At 44.1% G+C, this 14,074-nt stretch overlaps 3 protein-coding genes and 1 long non-coding RNA gene across 5 annotated transcripts; 3 read left to right on the forward strand and 1 right to left on the reverse strand.

Annotated features, from left to right (window-relative positions):
- Positions 1 to 368: 368 nt before the first annotated feature.
- Positions 369 to 2,844, forward strand: LOC100304279 (uncharacterized). Its single transcript, NM_001165722.1, has 9 exons — positions 369 to 712; positions 803 to 925; positions 1,036 to 1,137; positions 1,440 to 1,478; positions 1,566 to 1,664; positions 1,866 to 1,913; positions 2,133 to 2,228; positions 2,317 to 2,439; positions 2,540 to 2,844. The coding sequence occupies exons 1-9, from the start codon at positions 449 to 451 to the stop codon at positions 2,654 to 2,656; spliced, it is 1,011 nt and encodes a 336-aa protein (NP_001159194.1). The 5' UTR covers positions 369 to 448; the 3' UTR covers positions 2,657 to 2,844.
- A 528-nt stretch (positions 2,845 to 3,372) lies between these two features.
- Positions 3,373 to 7,215, forward strand: LOC100280542 (nifU-like N-terminal domain-containing protein). Its single transcript, NM_001153461.2, has 3 exons — positions 3,373 to 3,824; positions 5,986 to 6,040; positions 6,757 to 7,215. The coding sequence occupies exons 1-3, from the start codon at positions 3,497 to 3,499 to the stop codon at positions 6,914 to 6,916; spliced, it is 543 nt and encodes a 180-aa protein (NP_001146933.2). The 5' UTR covers positions 3,373 to 3,496; the 3' UTR covers positions 6,917 to 7,215.
- A 1,983-nt stretch (positions 7,216 to 9,198) lies between these two features.
- LOC100277261 (50S ribosomal protein L12, chloroplastic) lies at positions 9,199 to 10,175 on the reverse strand. The gene has a single exon (XM_008677031.4). It carries the CDS (start codon positions 10,020 to 10,022, stop codon positions 9,471 to 9,473), a length of 552 nt encoding a protein of 183 aa, XP_008675253.1. The 5' UTR covers positions 10,023 to 10,175; the 3' UTR covers positions 9,199 to 9,470.
- Positions 10,176 to 10,794: 619 nt separating this feature from the next.
- LOC103651397 (uncharacterized) lies at positions 10,795 to 13,785 on the forward strand. 2 transcript variants are annotated; one of them, XR_002268220.3, is made up of 3 exons: positions 10,795 to 11,012; positions 11,959 to 13,378; positions 13,531 to 13,785. It is a non-coding gene; the product is annotated as an uncharacterized lncRNA (long non-coding RNA). The 2 variants fall into 2 exon arrangements; XR_002268219.3 differs by lacking the exon at positions 10,795 to 11,012 and having other exon boundaries at positions 11,019 to 13,378.
- The last annotated feature ends 289 nt before the right edge of the window (positions 13,786 to 14,074 follow it).

A 14,074-nucleotide genomic window follows, 5' to 3' on the forward strand; every position in this document is an offset into this window, starting at 1 on the left:
TTTTTCTTTGGTGGGTGTGTATGTAGGTGTATATAGCTTTGGTACTTTACCCGTCGCCATCCTAGTTCGTTGTGATGCAAGAACAGCATATCCTGCATTCCTGCATTACATGAGGCTCTGAGCTGTGGTGATTTAAAATGGTCTACGGGCCACATTGTAATCTCTGTCTGGCCCAATTTAAAGATCTACGGTCCGCACTTGCAAGCCTCCGAGCCGGCCCATAAACACGCAAGGCTTATCAGTATCGCCTAGCGGGGCCCTCTTCCTATCAAAACCTCATCCAAATTCCAAAGACCAAACAGAGAGGGAGGGAGATAGAGCCCCACAATACCGAACCGAAATACCCAGCCAACAGCCACAACCCACGCGCCACGCGCCCACGCCCACTGGCCACCGCCCCACCCCCACCCGTGCCCGTCCCGTGCTAGCTTAGCTCTCGGCTCTCGCCATGGACGCTGCGGAGAGGAGGCTGGCTCGCGTCGCTGCCCACCTCGTTCCGTCCTTCCCGGTCCCACACGCCACCGGGCCTCCCCTCGCGCCTTCTCCCGCGGCAGCGTCCTCGTCGTCGTCCTCGCCGGCGGGGGACAGCTACAGGCGCGTGCACGGCGACGTGCCGTCGGAGCCACCGGAGTGGCGCACCGCCACAGACGAGTCAGGGAAGGAGTTCGTCGACATCATCTACGAGAAGGCCGTCGGAGAGGGCATCGCCAAGGTGAGGCTTCTTTCTTCGGTCGATCCTCGTGAAGCTTTGGATCATTGTTCTTGCGTCTCGTGTTTTTATCAACGCGTATTGCTGCCGCAGATCACCATTAACCGGCCTGACAGAAGGAACGCCTTCCGTCCGCTGACCGTGAAGGAACTAATGCGCGCGTTCAACGATGCCAGAGATGATAGTTCGATTGGAGTCATCATTCTTACAGGGAAGGTACGGATGCTTTTAGAGAAGAAACAACAAAAATAACACTAAGAATTTGGGTGTCTATGGGAGTCGGGTTAGCTTTGGTGTGTAAGCTTTCGATGTTTTTGGTTGACCAGGGAACCAAGGCGTTCTGCAGCGGCGGTGACCAGGCGTTAAGAGATTCTGATGGATATGTGGACTTCGATAGCTTTGGCCGCCTCAATGTCTTAGATCTCCAGGTCAGATGTGTTTCTATCTCCGATCTGTTTATTCTCTCCACTTTCAGATGGTTTCTTTAGTGAGGTTTGAACTGACTTACATTGTTCAGAACATGATGGTGACGTATAATTTTGACTAGAATTCCTGTCTACTGATATTTTTTTAATATTTTCTGATATACCACTTAGTAAATTTGCAGGAGCAGATTTTCCTTGCCGTTGGCACTTCTAGTCTGTGTAAAAAAACTAAAAATGATTAACCTTTAAGGCATTAGTGGTTATCTTTGTACTGAGAACATCGGACGGACCATTTTTTCCTTCAGGTGCAGATTCGCCGTCTTCCAAAGCCTGTCATTGCTATGGTATGATCATAAGTTCATAACTATACTTCGCCTTTTTGCTATCTCCTTCGCCATCATATGGATTGATTTTGTGATGTTTACTATCAGGTTGCTGGTTATGCTGTTGGTGGTGGACATGTTTTGCACATGGTGTGTGATATAACAATTGCAGCAGAGAACGCGATATTTGGGCAGACAGGGCCCAAGGTGATATTTTTGCTCTATTCTGTATCTTGTGATTACCGAGGATGCAGATAATACCAATAAAGTGAAACATCGTATTTTACATAATCAGTTCATAGCAGGGTTACCTTTTCTGTGTTCATTAATCAATCCCTTATTGTCTTTTCGCTAAAACTATATACTTGCAGTGTATTTTAACATCCCAATCTGTAACTCCTATCACAGGTTGGAAGCTTTGATGCTGGTTATGGATCTTCGATAATGTCCCGGTTGGTGAGTTATCATACTATCAATCTAGTGAGGTAGTAGAAAATGTCGCATTATTCCTCACACACTTTGAAAAGAAACACCTTCAATACTCAAAAGTTTTTATTCTTAATAACACATTCTTAAAAGTTGACTTGTACGCTATTCCATTTCATATTATCGACATGCTCGTGATACATAAACAGCATGCTGTTGTTGCTCCAATTATATATTTCTCATGGACAGGTTGGACCCAAGAGAGCCCGTGAAATGTGGTTTCTGTCACGGTTCTACACAGCTGACGAAGCTGACAAAATGGGACTCGTGAACACCGTAGTACCGGTAAGCGCTGAATCCAGGGTCAATTACTAAAAACCAAACTGTTTCAGTCATGCCGATCCACTGACAAGTACACGCTTCTGTACACTAGCTTGCTGAACTGGAGCAGGAAACTGTCAAATGGTGCCGTCAGATCTTAAGAAACAGCCCCATGGCTATTCGCGTGCTGAAATCTGCACTCAACGCGGCAGATGATGGCCATGCAGGCCTTCAGGTAAAGCCTGCCAAAATGCTAACCCTTCCCTTGGAAGTTGGAACTGCTGCTGGTGAGCTTCTATCTGCATGTTGCATTACTGATGGCGCTTCTGCTCTAGGAGCTTGGCGGGAATGCCACGCTAATATTCTACGGCACGGAGGAGGCAAAGGAAGGGAAGAACGCGTACATGGAGAGACGACGCCCAGATTTCTCCAAGTTCCCACGCAAACCTTGAGTTTCAGCTCTTTGCTGAACTGGCCAATTATTTTACTGATCCCCCCACCCCACCCAACTTGGATCATTATGCTTACTCTACATTGAGGAGACGGACGATAATCATTTTCACTCCAATCAATTTTCATATATACACGATAAATGTATTTTGCATGAAAATTCAGATCAATGAAAAGTAAATCTTGATGTATTTGATTCACCTTTGCCTTCACTGGCCGGGCAGGAGGGAGATCCTTAATAATTATATATGCGCTTCAACATTCGTGCTTCTTACGAGTAGCGCGGAGAAACTTTTCATGGTTTTCTTCCTCATTCTAGGCAGAAAGCTGGCTTTACTTGAGTTTCGCTTGCTGATTTACACACGTATTCTATGGCACAGAGGAGAAAATTTCATAGTTTTCTTCCTTATTTTATTGTTTTGATTTTTAATTCCATTTCCTTGCCTATGGCCCACCCGTCGAAAGAAAGGATTTGCGGTGGGCCGTGACGCAACTGCTGACGAGGCCCAAATTTGACAAAGGAAGCCCGGTTATTCTGACGCTTTGCCCTTTCCCTTTCTCTGCTCCGGCCTCCGAGCACCTAGAGTCGCGTCCCCAATCTGCACAGCGGCGGGATCCCCTACAGGCCGCAGCAGCACACCGCACAATGGTTCGGTCCACAAATACCGCGCCACGTGCACATCTCAGCCAGCCCTACCGCACAGGATCCCGTCTCCTCACCGCCGCACAACAAATAGAACCACGCCCACAATTCTGTGAACAACGCAGAGAAAAGAAAACCGCTCCAATCCGGAAGCTGAAAATAGCAGAAGAATCCAGAGGCGACTCCAGGTTTGTCGGCGATGCTGCGAGCGGGAGGCAGGCGGCTCCTCGCCCCGGGGCTCCGTCGGCTCGGCCTGGGCACAGGCGCCTCCGGCGAGGCGGGTCCTGCCGCGGCGGCGGCGGGGGTGAGGGCGTACCACGAGCGGGTGGTGGACCACTACAACAACCCGCGGAACGTAGGTTCCTTCGACAAGGACGACCCCAACGTCGGCACTGGGTTGGTCGGCGCGCCAGCCTGCGGCGACGTCATGAAGCTGCAGATCCGCGTCGACGAGAACTCCGGCAAGATCGTCGACGCCTGCTTCAAGACTTTTGGCTGCGGCTCCGCCATAGCGTCCTCGTCCGTCGGTGAGCCTCCTCAGCCCTAGCACCACGTCTGGAGTTCCTCTCGCCTCCTCCTAGGTGGTTCGGGTGTAGCGTATAGTGTAGTCTCAGTCCTCCTTTTTTCTATGAATTGAGTTACATCACTAATTGGTTATCTAGTTATCCCGATGCCTTTATTCCAATTGTGGAGACCTTTTGCAGATAAAGATGAATTGTAACCTCTGAATTGAGTCACATCACTAATTGGTTATCTAGTCATCCTGATGCCTTTATTTCGATTGTGGAGGTCATTTGTAGAGAAAGATGAATTGCAGCTAGCTTAGTATTGTGTTTCTTATATGTGCCATTTTTTCGGGGACTATGTGAGGTACAGTTTGTAAGTAATCAATTTGATTTGTGATGGTACAGATATATCGACTGTACTGCTAAATTTCATCTGTATTGCTGTTTCGTTTCAATTTGCCTAATTTTGGTGCTTTAGACCTAAACTGGCTAGTTGTGTTGAATTTTAGACATATGCGATGCAATCATTTTATTTTTGGTGCTTTGGACCTACTCCCACCCTTCCAATTATAAGAAATTTTGACTTTTCTAACTATGTAGGTTTTACTATGCGCTTACATATATCTAGATCTATAGTAAAAGCAATGTAACTAGAAAATAATTGACTAGTTGTGTTCAATTTTAGACATGTGTGATGCGACCATTTTAGCTACAGATAAGTTTTATGACAAAGAAGTTCCATATGACTTGCATACTCATCATATGGTTAATGCTGAAATATTTTTTATATCAGATCTGCTAGTTTAGAGCTAATAAATGTGTATGCTGAGTGTTTTGTTATGATTCTGGTTCTTGCATGATTTTCTGGATTGTAGTTGTCCAAAAGGGGAGGCCCGGTGCAGTGTTGATGTTGAGAGTTGTCTCACTGAGTCATCAGGTCACGGTTCAAAGCTGCTTCCCCGCATTTGTAGGAAAAAGCTTGCATCAGTTTATCCTTTTCCCAAACCCCACTCATGTGGGAGTCAACGGGATTGGGTCTGCCTTTTTATGCTGTTTTTTTTTTTGTAATTATCAAGGAGAATGGCCATGTAGGATCTAGAAGTTACATCTTAATATTAATAAAAAGGGTTAATTGTATACATGCCACTCAACTTTTACAAAATTAGACGGCAATTTTATTTTGATGCCATGGAGTGACATGAAAATAAACTAGTTTCCAATTTTTCAAAATTTTAAGTGGCATGTTTCCAATTGACCCTAACAAAAATGATAGTCGTGTAGTTAGAGAAGTTCTTATTTCAATCAGTAGATTCAGATGCTTGTAGTTTATATAGTTTTTATTAGTTGCTGAACCAAATTGGTTCAGATATGATAGACAATGTGCCCTGGTTTTGATGTTCTTACTAACTTAGTAATGGAAGGGTACTATGGAAATGTCTAGGAAGATAATCCTGCAAATAATGAAATAGTCAACAGAATGATCAGGCAACTTTTAAGTCATTGGTTTGATGATATTATGCATATAATACCTAACCTCCTGCATTATTAGAGTAATTCTAAGAGACTATATATCCTTTCTAATTGTTAGGAATAGAGATTTTGATAGACAAATACCCTCCAACAGCTTATTTAAGTGGTTATCCAAATATAGCCATCCTCTATTTTGAATTTCTTGCTAGCCAGAGATAGATAGTGAAAATGACTCTCTAGCGTGTGCACATTATATTTAAAAGCTCTTGGAGAGTGAAAAGATATATAAAGGAATTTTTATGTAGCTCCAAATGATGATTTTGAGAGTGAGTTGTTCTTATGAATGATATTGCTGTGAATCACAAAATGTGGACATTCTGTTGTACTGTGTGACTTGTAAGCCAACAACCATGGGAACCAAGTTGCCAGTTGAAACTTCGATTTATTTAGTCCTAAGTGATGGGAAGATAATCTGGAATGTGGGACATGAGGTTTTTACCTTATTTTTTGTGTTATAGGTTATTTTATTACTATTATATTAAATGAGTGTTAAGTATCATCTTGTCTTGCATAGAAGAGTGGACCTGCTGGTTCTTGTATCTTACAAGCCAGAAGCATTCCTGAATCTTGATTCCGTGAAGAGCCTCATCAGTCATCCCTAATTAAACAAAATGCTGCTTAATGCGCAATGTTGATTATATTATCCTTGCAGCTACTGAATGGGTGAAGGGAAAACCAATGGATGAAGTTTTGACAATCAAGAACACGTAAGTTATCTACTGTCTTCTCTAATATTTTTCGGCTTGCTTAACATTATCCATTTCGTTAATCATCTGAACATGCTAATATCATATTTTGTAAATATGAATTGTTGTCTGTTTACATCTTCACTAATTGCACACACTCCCTGTTTTTCAGTTCCTTTGCTGTTCTTTGTAATGTGAATACCAGTGTGAGAACCGGTTTGTATCCGTGAAGACTTACTGGTTGTTATATGCTTATATCTCTCTTCGGTGGCCATTCGATACTTCGATTTTATTTTTTGTTATATAACAAAATATCTGGTTAAGCATGATTAGTATTTCTTAATGATGTCTCATTCCGTTTTGATGGGTTCTTTGAGTTACAATGAAATGATCTTTTTTCAGCTATCAGGGGGGTAATAATCATTTTAATTTTCTCCCTTGTTCTTGGGAGTGACAGAAGATTATCTGATATGTTAGTTTCTAAAGTTCCTATTCAGTAATATTATGGCACATCTGACATTGTTTGAGTTTCAGTAATCAGAAATGCTACATGTGCTTATTCCTTTAGAGGATGTGACTTATGGTCTTATACTCCCTTTTTTTAGAAAAAGACGAATTCCTTCATTTACCTTCTCACCCTCGCTGTATTTTTAGGGTTTGGTTGTTGAGATTTTTCTGGGCACTATCAGAATCCCTTAGCAAAGACCACTGTAACTTGTTGTGTTACTCTTTTCCAGGGAGATCGCGAAGCACTTGTCCCTTCCACCAGTAAAGCTCCATTGCAGCATGCTTGCCGAGGATGCGATTAAAGCTGCTGTAAAAGACTACGAAGCCAAGAAGTCGAAGATGGGGCAGAAGGGTGAAGACAGCCCTTCAGAGAAGGCTGCTGAAGCATGAAAGGTTCTGCCGTGAAGTATATTGTGCTGATACGTTTCTCAGTCCATGACTATCCGCCGCATATTGCCAAAGATAAATGATTCTGTTTGTGAGGCGAGGGATTGTGTGTAATGTTCACGAAGTGTGGTAGTGCGGCATGTGGCTCAACTGTTTTAAGGATGGTGACGACTGATTTCAAATAAATTTGCTGTCATCGTAGAATTAGAAGAAAGTACTATGTGGATTTACAGGAGCTGTTTCTGGAATTTGTGATATCATGGTACTTTCTTTTTGCAAGAATGTTACTGTTGGTATTGGCATTCCGGCAGTATAGGTTGACGATTGACGAATAGCTAGCCAAAGTAATGCAAAGTGAAATCTATTACTACCATTTTATGTCCTGTATACGTCGGACGGTCTAGGTACTAATGCTGGACAACTTTATGTCCTATATACGTCGGACGGTCTAGGTACTAATGCCGGATAGGCGTAGACAGGTGTGGATAGTTTGGCTATGAAGGTTGGACCGTGTGGATACGATTAGGAGTAACAATAATCTCAGACCTTTAGACTATAAAGTTCTAAAACATGTATTAGAAAGCAAAACACTTTCAAGACGTTTGACCGACTCGGTAGAGTTCACTCTATTTTTAATCAGTTGCTTGCTAAATATACAAAGAATGTCATTCCACAAAACCGACCAATAAAAAACAAAGCAAAGACCAACTAAATCGGCCTAAAAGGTAGCGCAACCAAGATCGTCCGATCATATTCCTCCATAAAGGCATGGTGTTTCCCAATCTATCCATCCTCGATACGTTGTCCTACTCAAGTGTGGCTTGGTACAATGATGAATCTGTATGACTGGCCTAATCCGTTTGCCTATTCGGGTTGGAGGCCATCACAAGTTTTTGCTTATTGACATGTTGGTCAGGCAGACATGGCCAAAGAAGATACAATCCGAAACGGTTTCTATGCATCAAAGTTGTATCAAATATTTATATTATCTAATTACAAGCCGATGACTTGCGTCCAACTGAGTCCTTACTTCGGGAACAAAATAACTCATGAGATCTATTATTTTCAAAGTACGTTGATGCTTTTGGTTCGCCAAGCTCCACCAAAAGACCAAAAGACAGGGGGCATGTGTTAAACACCAAAAGTGACGGACGGTTCGGCCCTAGGAATAAATGTAGCATAGTCCTAGTTATAGCTTTTCCAATATCTACCTTTATCTCTATTCGACTCTACGTCGTCTAGATCCGTCTTGGTGGTCTGCCGACTCTAAGACAACCCAAGGACCTTACCCCATCGGGGGCAAGATCCACTACACTCAAGTTCTTCTTAATTCAAGATCCGATTCTCTCAGAGTGAAATCGAGTGCTCTAGACGACTTTACGTAGTCTGGAGACGCTCTAGGTGACCTACTGACCCGGAGCACCCTAAGATCTCCCCTAGGGGACGAGATCTAGGTTCCTGCGAGGAGGAAGACGACCCGACGGCATCACAGACAGTCCGGACCCAGGCGTGGACCGTCCGGAAGCGTGCAGGAAAGGCGCTACTCCTGCGCTTATGTCGCAGACCGTCCGGCCCAGAGCCACGGATCGTCCGTACCGCGTAGAGAGCATCGCCAGACGGTTCATCTTCCAGTGTTTGACGTCCGGATCTGCGCCAACACATCCCAAATTCAAACAGACTAAGGGGGTGTTTAGTTTCTAGGGACTAATGTTTAGTCCCTTTATTTTATTCCTTTTTTGTGTATAAATTGCTAAATATAGAAACTAAAATAAAGTTTTAGTTTCTATATTTGGTAATTTTGGAACTAAAATGGAATAAAATCTAGGGACTAAACATTAGTCCCTAGAAACCAAACACCCCCTAACCTAGAACTAAGGCCTGGAGATATTCAGAACATCAGCAACTTACAGACAGTTCGTATGACAACCGGTTTCATGAATAACGGGGTACCACTAACGTTCAACCCCCAATTCAGCTGCTCATGTATTCTTCACTAAAAATGTTCTCTTAAGTGAAACTAGAATCTGATGAGAATCGATAAAGTGATGTGCGAAATGGTGTAATAGAACTGCAACTTGAACACTCAGTATGATTTCCACTCAACCCCCCTCCCACTATTTTCTCGAGTGATTTCTATTTTTACAAAGAAAAATGAACTAATATTTCTTGGGAAAATAAAAATCCCTTGAAAAAGTAGGGTTCACAAACTAGCTAACAGTATAAAAATGCACAATGGAAACCACTACAAAGACTGCTAGCAAAATGGCAAGGAACAGAACATGCACTTACAAGGAAAGCAAAATGTCCATTTGTCCACCATCATGAATTAATGATAGTGCCAAGAAGGCAAATACACATTACCAGTTTCGAGCAGATCACATTCACTGCCAATTCAAGGCAGAGATATATCACGCACATACAAGCTAGTGAATCGACACATACACAAATCTCATATCATGAAACAGCAATTCCTTACGAACAACAGTGGGGATACAAGAGATTGGGGATGCAAACAAAAGAAACTAAAGAAAAAAAAGGAGTACTCGTATACCTAGTGTCACGCGATAGACACCTTGGCGCCGACCTCCTCGAGCTGCTTCTTGGCGTCCTCGGCCTCGTCCTTGCTGACGGCCTCTTTGACCTTCTTGGGGAGACCCTCGATAAGGTCCTTGGCCTCCTTGAGCGCGAGGCTGGTGAGCGCGCGCACCACCTTGATAGTGGCGATACGCGCGCTGCTGGGCACCTCTTCGATCATCACGTCGAACTCCGTCTTCTCGACGGGGGCCTCCTCCTCGGCCGCGGCCCCGCCGCCCGCCCCGGGCGCCGCGACGACGGCGGCCGGCGCGAAGGCCGCGGCGGTGACGCCGAGCCGCTCCTGGAGGTGGTCGACGAGGCTGCGGGCCTCCTCGAGCGTGAGCCCGGCGATGGCGTCCCCGAGCTCCAGGATCTTGGGGGACTCGGTGGCGGTGCACGCGACGGCGACGGCGCGGCGGCCCCGGCGGATGTGGGGCGCGGCGTGGGAGGACCTCGGGAGCGAGGCGGCGGGGCACGGGGAGGTGGAGGGGCGGGAGAGGAGGGTGAAGGCGGAGGAGAGGGTGGTGGACGCCATGGCTAGCTCTTGGGAGCTCGTGCGTCGGGACTCAGAAGTGAGCAACAGCGGCGGGAGGACCGGAGGAGGCGGGGGATAAGATGAGGAGTGCGTGCGATGGGTGCCGTTGCGATAAGATGGGGAGAGTGATATACGAACGGTGCGAGTGGCAAACACCTACACTTTCCTTGCAAATTGCAATTGCATCTCTGGATTTGTAAAAGGAAGCACACACCATGATGATTTATTTTATCGAATTTTCACATGGGCAATTTAATATTTTTATAAACCACATTCTCTGGCTTGGAAATTAATCAAAGAATTCAAATAGTACCATTTGACGCGGCAAGTTGGACGTAAAATGAGATCTTCAAATTGGAAAGTACACGTGATGCCAATTTTTTTTCTCATAATACTTTTTTGTGTGAGTTGTCACTTCTTAGATTTGGAATACGTCATTTTATACAATTTTTACTGAATCACATTTGTGTATTTTTGTACACCTGTTTATTTCTCATCGGGGCAGAGGTGGATCCAGGATTACGATATAAGGGGGGTCGATCAATTCATCAATATTATATGATAAAAAAATATTGTATAATGTTATCAAGTTTAAGCACTCGATATGGAATAAAAATTCTAAATCTTTATGAATCTAAGTTATTAAAACCTGAAGCCGTTTGGAGCTCTCCCCGCGTTTCGCGGGCACTCGGCCGCGTGCTTGCCGACGCGTGCCCGACGGCTCGGACCCGAAAAAATACTCATTTTAGCTCTGAGAGGTAACGTGCGTCCATGCCCTCACACGTCATCTCTCTCACCGTGCACTGTCTCTATCCTCTCCCATCCACCTCCCTCCGCACACTCCGCCGCCTCACCTTCTCCCCCTCTCCCTCCCCGCCGCCGCGGTCCCCGCCGCCACGCTGTGGCCCTTCTTCGACGCCGTCTGCTCCGACACCGCCATCACCTTCGGCTCGCTCGTCGCGCTCCACGAGTACCTTTGAGAATTCGTCGGTTCGTCCTCACCCTCACTCTCCCTTCCCACCTCTCCCTCACACACGTCGTCTCTGCAGTCTGCACGCTGGATCTGCTGCCTCCCTACCACCACGCCCATGCTGACCTCGCCCTCCTCCCCAGCGCGCCCCTACCACCGCCTCCTCCTGATCGCGCACCTGTCACCGCCTCCACCCGACTCTGCCGCTAAGCGGGCGTCCCACCGGGTCGTGTTCGGCACCAAAGCGACTGGATGGGCTCGGCCCGGACCCCACTCCCGACCATGCGCTGCCGCCAGTCGATGAGCCGGTCAGTCGCCTTGGCGTACCGCTTCCTGCCCGACGCGTCGCGGTTGCCAGACCAGAGCGCCTCCGCCATGGCCGAGGCTCTCGGCCACACCCGGCCGTGCATGACGGTCTATCTCTGCATCTGAACTGCACTACAACTCTGCATACAGCCGTATCACTACCACCTTCACATATATAATTTTTTTCAGGTTAGATCAACAAATAGCTTCACATTCTGCAGCCCCTGTAGGAGTCCTCATACTAAAAATTTTCAGTGAAATTTATAAGTCTCACATATGTGCAATGCTGCATCAGAGTAAGAATTTACTGCAAAAGTCAGTTGTTCGAGGCAAAAAATTGACAGTCTTCATATGTAGTTTTGATCATTGTGAAGAGTATATATTGCAGTCATTGTACCATGGCACGGTGCCACGGTCTATAATACAGACAATTATCAAAAGTGGAGAGACTACAAATTAAACCCTTCCACCACATGATAAAGTTAGATTAGTATAGCCCTACAGGAGGCACTATACGGGAACATACCAAAGAACTCACATAAGGACATGATCAAAATATAGGGCCCGCTGAGGCATTTATGCAAACAGACCTCCGTCTAGCAACGGGAACTCCATAGTTTCATTGCTAAAATCTAGATCATCATACCAGTTATTCTGCAGTCCAGGTAGTACCATTGTATCATTGCACTGGATTAAATCGATGCTATTCAGTCCTATATCCCCGAAGGAGACGCCTTGAAGTTGATAGCCGGACAGTTCATCAGGTAGACAAGTCAAATCAGTGCTGCATAATATACTTGCCTCTTCTGAAGTAAGCAAAATATTTTAGTATAAGACAGGATAATTATCGATCATAAATACATATGCATGCTTATAATATAATTTCAGTTGATAGTAGCGATTGTTTGCAATAGATTTTATCGAAAAACAGACCATTCAGTAGTTATAGATTCTCTAATATGTCAGCCAAATGAACTAAGAATTCTGTCCAGATGAAAATAAAAGATTAAAGATGTTCTCAAAGACAAATAAAATATGTTCGTTGGGTCATTCACTGAAAAGTTTTCTGCTCCCAAAGCCAGCTATGGTGTGACAAAAAATATAGCAAGTAAATAGACTCCACTCTGCAGCGCTATAAAATCAGAAGACAAGATGATACGACCCAACATGTAATCTTGTTTGTTGCAGGTCTTTACTACGACTGCAACTTTGAAGTTTGGTATTCATATAATCAATAGGCTCAACAGTATGTCCCTTGTAAATGGTAGGATCAGAGTGCTTCTGCTATGTCATCTTCGACACTTCCTGGTGTTTGCAACAAACAAAGTGCTTCTATGCTGTGCAGTTCTTGTTTCTTACAAGTGGTGATGGTGGTAGTGGTCTGGTCTCTATGTGAGCATTGGTCTAGAGTATCGTGAAGCTATGCGGCTCTTCTTTCATGTTCAAGATGAAGTTCATGAAGCTTGGATCGAATCTGGATACCTTTAATGATGATGGCAATGAAATCAGATGATCGATCGCTTCTTTTAATTTGGCTTTTACCTTGTTTCTTTAATGTTGCCTTTGAATCCTTGTGTTGTTCTTAGAATCTGACTGATTTTTATTTATTTCAATTATAAATGGTATGATCTGACTAAGAAATTCCTAGACGCATTCTCCCTGATTGCTGTTACTGTTGATGGATACTAGATGATTATATAATATGTGGTAAAGTTTTCCCAATAAGCTCAGTTGTGCAGATCGTTTGTTTCTTCTTCTTAGTTAGAGTGAAATTATTTACTTTATGAATAACTAGATCCATATAGGATATAGTGATGTTATTTAGGATGGAGGGATTCTTATCGCTCTTTGGTGCTTCTCCCTATAATCAGTGCTGAATAACTAGATCCATAGTGCTGATAAATTTTTGGTGCTTCTCCCTATAATCAGTAATAGCATACTAAAAGTACCTTTGAACTAGAAACCTTATGATATTATTTTTCCACAATAAATTCTTGGTGCTACTCCCTGTATATCAGAGGTTATAATCACTCCTGAGCACAACGAAGAAGGGATTTACACGATCAGATTCTACATTCAGGTATTTATTGTTTAAACCATTTGACCAGTAAGTTTGAGGCTGCTTCTCATGAAACATTTCCTATAAGCTTTATGAAACATCTGTTGATAAAACTTTGTTTCTTAACATGTCCAGCGAAGCTTTCTTTCTTAACATGTTGCTATTGTGTCCAGCGAAGATGCAGGCTATCTCCTGCTAATGTTGCTGCCGAAGAAATGAACTTCTTACTTTTATGTAGAGGCAACACTTACTAATATGATGCTCGAATTTGCAATGAATGATGTGTGTGTGTGCTATTTTCGGACCACTGGTATTTAAAACTGACAACCATGAAATTTTGGTACACATGAATCCCAAGCAATTTGTGTAACATATGGCTAAACAAAACATTGATGCTTGATTTGTGATCCAGCTGATTTTGATGTCAATTTATTATACATGTATATATCTTTGCAATAACTTCTTATGTATATGGTTATATTGCAAATACTATTGTCTCTTTACTGTCTCCTGATAGGGCGCCCGAATGGGTGCCTCCTCTTCTAGTTATCTTAGTTCTGAGAGTTCCCTTTGACCCGGGAACAGGATCTGGATGTCGCCTAGAGGGGGGTGAATAGGCGAATAAAACTTATTACTTTAAAACTTAAATTCTTACTCTACTCGAAGACTTAATACGCAGTGGAGTGAGAAGACTCTTCGAGTAGGTTGCAGCGGAAT

This window comes from Zea mays, chromosome 3 (assembly GCF_902167145.1).
Source record: "Zea mays cultivar B73 chromosome 3, Zm-B73-REFERENCE-NAM-5.0, whole genome shotgun sequence".
NCBI lineage: Eukaryota > Viridiplantae > Streptophyta > Magnoliopsida > Poales > Poaceae > Zea > Zea mays.